Genomic DNA, 6,000 nt, shown 5'->3' with positions numbered 1-6,000 from the left:
AGCTGGATAAGTAAGATGTAGACTTGAATGCAGAGGATATAAACCATCTTGAACTCTTCCTATAAGTAGCACCTGTCTCGTCTTCAGATCCTTAATGAGAAAGCCCCATGGGTAGAACATAAAATAACAACCATTGTCAGTTATAATGAGATTAAAATATCTTGCTATTCAAACCAGGCCTTAGTATCTCTTTGTATGTGACATTTTAGGCCCAAGTTCCAAACCTTTGGATACACTGGATAAAGGGATTGGGCTTTTGACTTCCTCACTTTGTTGCTCCAACAGCAAGGCCTTGGACCACATATGCAGCCCAACTATGGTAAATTTAATTACATTTTAAATAATATCAAAGAGTTTTATAACCCATCTAGAAGAATCTGAAAAACGTTGGTATTTAGTAAAACCCACTATTAAATTTATCAACTTTCTTTAGGGGAAAATAACTTTTTAAAATCCATTTTTAAGTTGCATGTGAGAAACATTATACAAATGCTAAATTTATCAAAAAAAAAAAAAAAAAAAACAGAAAGTTTGTTACTTGACAGTGGGGAAGAAATCTCATGCTTGATTAAGAGATATATAAACGGTTTCATCCCATCTCATCATTTTAATTTTTTTAAATTTTTATATAAAATATTATAAATAATTCAATTTTTTAAATTTTAAAATAATAATTATATTAAAAAATAATATTATAATAATATTTTATTTAATTTTAACTTTCATTTAAAATTATCTAATTTTACTGTTTAAGCACGCGATACACATGATTAACAAATAAATAAAATAGACATATGCAAGTCTTCATGCACATGGGGGGATGATTAATTCGGAGTCCTGACACGTGTATTTTGTCCACTTGTTACCAAATCCACGTGAATCGTGTGGTCAAGATTTATTTTTCACCTTTTAAAATGGGGTCCATCTGAAAACTAAACATGTTAAACGGGTGACCATATCTAACGAATAATAACAAGAAAACAAATTGACTTGCAGACACACCACCTCCATTCACGCTATAATTGCCCCCTATCATTTTTTTCAACTTTCCCTCACTCACCTGGCTCGGCATTCCACCTAACCCCTCCCCATCTCCTCCCAAAATTAAAGAAAAAGTAGCTCCATTTCTTTCTTCTTCCTCAGCTAGAACTAGCTGTTGTTTCTTTCTTCTTCCTCAGTTCCATGGCTGTGGCTCTCCTCCACCACCTCCTCGATGGCAATCAAACTCTTCATTTTCTGTCAAAATCAAGTGCTTGCAGACGGCCATTCACTCTCAGGCCTATAAGGGTCACCATGTCCCATAACCAATCTTATTGGACCTCCATCAATGGTGAGATTGAGGCCCATCTCAAGCAAACCATTCCGCTACGGCCTCCACTTGAAGTCTTCGAGCCCATGAGACATTTTGTTTTATCAGCCCCTGAAACCACTGCCCCGGCACTGTGTGTTGCTGCATGTGAGCTCGTCGGCGGCCATCGGGACCAATCCATAGCGACGGCCTCCGCACTCCACCTCATGTATACGGCCTCGTTTGTTCACGAGCAACTTCCATTGACAGACAGGCCTAGGCCCAAGTCCAGGCCCATGACCCACCATACTTACAACCCAAACATAGAGCTTCTCATCCCGGATGCCATGGTTCCTTTTGGGTTTGAATTATTAGCTAAAGCAGACGACCCGACCCAAAATAACTCGGACCGTATCTTGAGGGTGATCATCGAGATTGCACGTGCCATGGGTTCACAAGGAATGGTTGAGGGCCAATACCACGAATTGGAATCCTCTTCTCAATGGGACAATGAGGAAGTAAGCAACATTGCATGGATTGAGCATGTGTGCAAGAAGAAAGACGGCGGATTACACGCATGCGCCGCCATGTGTGGGGCAATCCTAGGAGGAGGAGGTGAGGAGGAAATAGAGAAGCTGAGGAGATTTGGTCTATATGTGGGGATGATAAGAGGGATGTCAAGTGGTATTGGAAAAAAAGAAAAAGGATTAGTAAGAGTGGTTGAAGAGCTAAGAAATTTGGCACTCAAGGAATTGGACGAATTCGAGGGAGGAAAATTCGAGGCAATTTCTAGCTTTGTTAATGCTTGAGATGAGAGGTCTTGATGTTGATTTAAGGAAAGAAGAGGAACATATGGGACAGGGCATGACATGGATTCAAACCTCACAAGTTGTGTCAAACTTGTTTATTTCTATGTCGAACTTAGTTTTGTCGTGAAACATGTTTGGCCATGATTGTAATTTTCTGAGAATTTACTGCGATTGGTGACTATTTCACTTCTTGCCCTTATAAGAACCTGTATCTATTTGGCATCATGTGATCCCTTGAATATATGCATGATTTCCAAAATGTAAAAAACGAGCATATACAGTGGCACGCACTTCTGCATGTGGTAGACAATGCTTCTTTATTTTTCTCACAGAAGAAAAAATAATAATAGTAAATGCCTAAAAAAAAGTGGCCAACAATGGAGAAATTTTAAAAAATTAAAAGGATTCACTTCAACTTGATTAATAAAAAGGGTCAAGAATGGTATGCTGATTAGACAATTGAAAACAAAAATCATTGAAGGTAGAAAAAAGTTAAAGGAAGCTTGTTGTTTTCTAGTTAAGCTTGTCTAAAATATTGCAAGGAGCACTGACAATCAAAGAGACTTATTGTTGCACTTGTATTAATATATACAAATGATGTTGGTGGCAGTCTTTTTCAATTGTCGAATAATTTTAGTATATCTTTGGTTTTGCCTTATAGATGCTCTCTGGGGATGCACCCAGTAGCTGAAAAGGGGAGAGCTTGGCTAGCCAGTTTATTAAGCCCAGGTCCAGGCATCGGTTCTTTTTATTACAACCATCATCATCATTGATTCATTTCTTAGTTGTTTTAGTCTTCTACATAATTAAAATTGATAATCAGGAACCATCATCCTCATAGAATAGCTGTGATGTTTTTTCTGATTTTTTTCTGATTTTTTATTTTTATTTTTTTAGAGACAGTGGGAGAGTTTATAAACGTAAATTTTGAATGAAACTAGATCATGATAATGGATAGTCTTATTATCAAGCAATATCTACTTCGACCCATGATATATAATCCTTAAATAATCAGTATATTGTTGTCTTCTTTCAATGCCTTAGCCGACAATCAAGTTAGGGAAGTACTGATCCTTCACTTCAGCTATCACAACACATACCAGAATGCAGGGTTCTGTCGAGATTTGAAAGGCAATGACCATGAATAGACCGACCTTGAAGTTAATTTCGTGTCCAAAACCGTCAACTGGTTTGCAGGGCTGTATTTTGTGATTTACATGATCATTCCTCCTAATTAAGATAAGCATTACTACATCTAATATTTTTACATTTTTTGGTCCCTCAGTAGCCCCTAAATTTTACTACAATCAAGCTTATCAAAGCAAAGGTCACATGGGAGTGGGGGACCAATTAATTGCTTTTTTACATCAAAATAAATTTCTCACACTCTGAACACAAACCAGAAGGACACCTCCAAAGACTAAAGGAACAACCACAAGCTACCATACCTAAATCTTTGAAAAACAAAAGGCACATGGAATCATGTTCATGGAGACACCCTTCCCTGTTATTCAAGGAAACCAGTTTTTGTTAGAACAGCATTCCTGACTTTGCTAAGATCCCTCCCTTTAAGGGTCCTCCCAGCACCTTCAAAAACAGAAAAAGAGGATATGTGACTTCTTGCAAGCCTTTTTGCAATGAATTCATGTGGAGGTAACTTGTAATTGTCCTCATCATCGTCATCATCTTCATCGCTGCCCTGGCCATCATTCAAATCCCCGTCATCGTCGTCATCATCATCATTACCAACCCATGTATCATACCTAGAGATCTTCTTTGACTTTTTTCTAGAAATTTGTGACCAGTCAGGAATGTTTACAGGTGCTGAATTCTGAACAATTTTGGCTTCATGAGAGGAGCTATTGCTACTGCTGCCGCTGGCTGTAGCTCTTGGTATCATTCTTGAAGCAGTTGGAAGTTGTCTAGGAACAGAAATAGAGGGTTGCTTGGGTTTGCCTACCATGGAAGTAGAATCTGTTGTATTTCTGAGAACAGCCCAGACTTCCTCTTCCTCAAAGTCTCCATCTCTCAAGGACCTCCAGAAACCACTGCTCTGCCTCAATAAACCATATCTATTCTCCATCGATGATTGCCTACAAACCCAAATATCAAAACAAAATAACAACTCAAAGCTGCTTCTTTTCACACATGGGTCTCAACCATTTCCACGGTTGATTACACATAAAGGAATTACAAGCTGAGACATACAGAGATTCAAAGATTACTCTAACTAGTTAGCAAATTCATGTTGGGGGAAAACTAGCTGAGAAAACAAGGATCTACCTTTCTCTGGAATTGGATTGAGAACTTCCAAAAGTCGCAACTTTGGTCAGATTCTGAAGCGATATCTGCAGCATGGGTAAGGAAAGTTTAAGGAAGACGGTTTATTAGGTCTGTCACCACTTTCCTGGCTAGCGCTGTATTTCTATATCCTCGTCACTTCTTTCTTTTTTCCTAGGATGTTTCTCTTAATGATGTGGTCGATTTTATGGAGCCAAATTACAAGGCGCCCTCAAGGGGGAAAGGAATAAGACGGGACTATTTTTCTTTTTTGTCTTTCTCGAGATCTCCAATGTGACGGGTATTCATTGTATTTCACTCTGGGAAATACTCACTTCTTTTACTAACTCCAGTCACTCCCTCGTAGATCCGAATAGTGGTTCAATCTATTGGGATCCTCCCATTATACGGTCATGCACAAACGCCACTTTTATCTGCCTCATTGAATCAGAACAAATGTATTTCATTAATATATATTTAAATATAAAATATATTGAGATATATATATTTTTAATATAAAAAATTAAAAACTTAATAAATCTCGTCAATAATCAATTTAAGATGAATTAAAATTGTTTTGACAAACAAACACAGTCTTAAGAGTGGCCAAAGTAAATTAGGCTATGTTTAGATAGTGAAAATATTTCATTTCATTTTTTATTATTTCATTATTATAATTTTTTTAAATTTTTACATAAAATATAATAAATAATTTAATTTTTTTAAATTTCAAAATAATAATAATATTTTATTTAATTTTTAACTTTTATCTCAACTCATCTTATCTCAAGGACACTTAAAAAGGAAAGGAAACATGGGAGTTATGATCATTGATCGGCCGTCCCTATTTAGTATAATAACATTGTTAAAAAAAAAAAAAAAATCAAGTCACAGTATTTTTGGGCACTAAGCCCTTGCTTCCTAGATTTGGTTTCCATTTTTTCCCATTATATTAAACTCTTAAGTCTAAACCCTACTTCTGACTGGAACGAGCATGTGCAATCTCAGTAAATGTGTACTTTAATGTTTATGTCAAGTATTTGATTTTCCTAGTGAAAGAGGTAGAGTTAAACTTATGCTAATCAAGCAGATTTTGAAAAGACTTATGTTGGAAGAGTGTCTGTGTGCGCGGGTACAGTGTGTGTTTGGCTAAGTTTACAACCTGGTCTAGCATTCTGTTCATATCTCCCGGTGACATAATTGTTAAAGAAAAGCACTCTTAATTCAATGTGTTTGTGCCAAGTTGGGATATGATGGCACACCCACTTTCCTAATATTCACAGCTCATAGATCAGTTACTGTCGTGAAAGCATATAAAGTGGCAAGAAGATTGAAGCAAAAGGACAACAGTAAAATTTAAAAAGAGAGGAAGAATGCAGTGTACACAGTTAAAGGGATGCTTTTCCATATTTACATGTAAAAAAAGGAGAGAGAGCATGCAATAGAAATACATTACAAACAATGCGAGAATCTTAGTACTCCTGATCAAGAAAAAGTCCTGTGGCAAGAACACTTTAGATACGACAAAGTTGCTGTGTTAAACAAAAAGACAGAAAAGTGAATAGATTTAAAGACAAAGTTGCCGACTGAAAGGGATTTGGTTCCTGGAAGCTCTCATTGCCC

General features: G+C 36.8%; 2 protein-coding genes across 2 annotated transcripts; one reads left to right on the top strand and one right to left on the bottom strand.

Annotated features, from left to right (window-relative positions):
- Window positions 1-1,018: 1,018 nt before the first annotated feature.
- LOC122281494 (heterodimeric geranylgeranyl pyrophosphate synthase small subunit, chloroplastic-like) lies at window positions 1,019-2,283 on the top strand. The gene has a single exon (XM_043093010.1). The coding sequence runs from the start codon at window positions 1,183-1,185 to the stop codon at window positions 2,095-2,097; it is 915 nt and encodes a 304-aa protein (XP_042948944.1). The 5' UTR covers window positions 1,019-1,182; the 3' UTR covers window positions 2,098-2,283.
- Window positions 2,284-3,321: 1,038 nt separating this feature from the next.
- On the bottom strand, window positions 3,322-4,609 carry LOC122281495 (DNA topoisomerase 1-like). Its single transcript, XM_043093012.1, has 2 exons — window positions 4,381-4,609; window positions 3,322-4,190 (listed from the first exon to the last, which is right to left on the bottom strand). The coding sequence occupies exons 1-2, from the start codon at window positions 4,452-4,454 to the stop codon at window positions 3,605-3,607; spliced, it is 660 nt and encodes a 219-aa protein (XP_042948946.1). The 5' UTR covers window positions 4,455-4,609; the 3' UTR covers window positions 3,322-3,604.
- Window positions 4,610-6,000: the final 1,391 nt, after the last annotated feature.

Source organism: Carya illinoinensis, chromosome 11 (assembly GCF_018687715.1).
Source record: "Carya illinoinensis cultivar Pawnee chromosome 11, C.illinoinensisPawnee_v1, whole genome shotgun sequence".
NCBI classification, from domain to species: domain Eukaryota; kingdom Viridiplantae; phylum Streptophyta; class Magnoliopsida; order Fagales; family Juglandaceae; genus Carya; species Carya illinoinensis.
The sequence above is the reverse complement of the archived record's forward strand: the minus strand, read 5'-3'. Positions and strand labels throughout refer to the sequence as shown.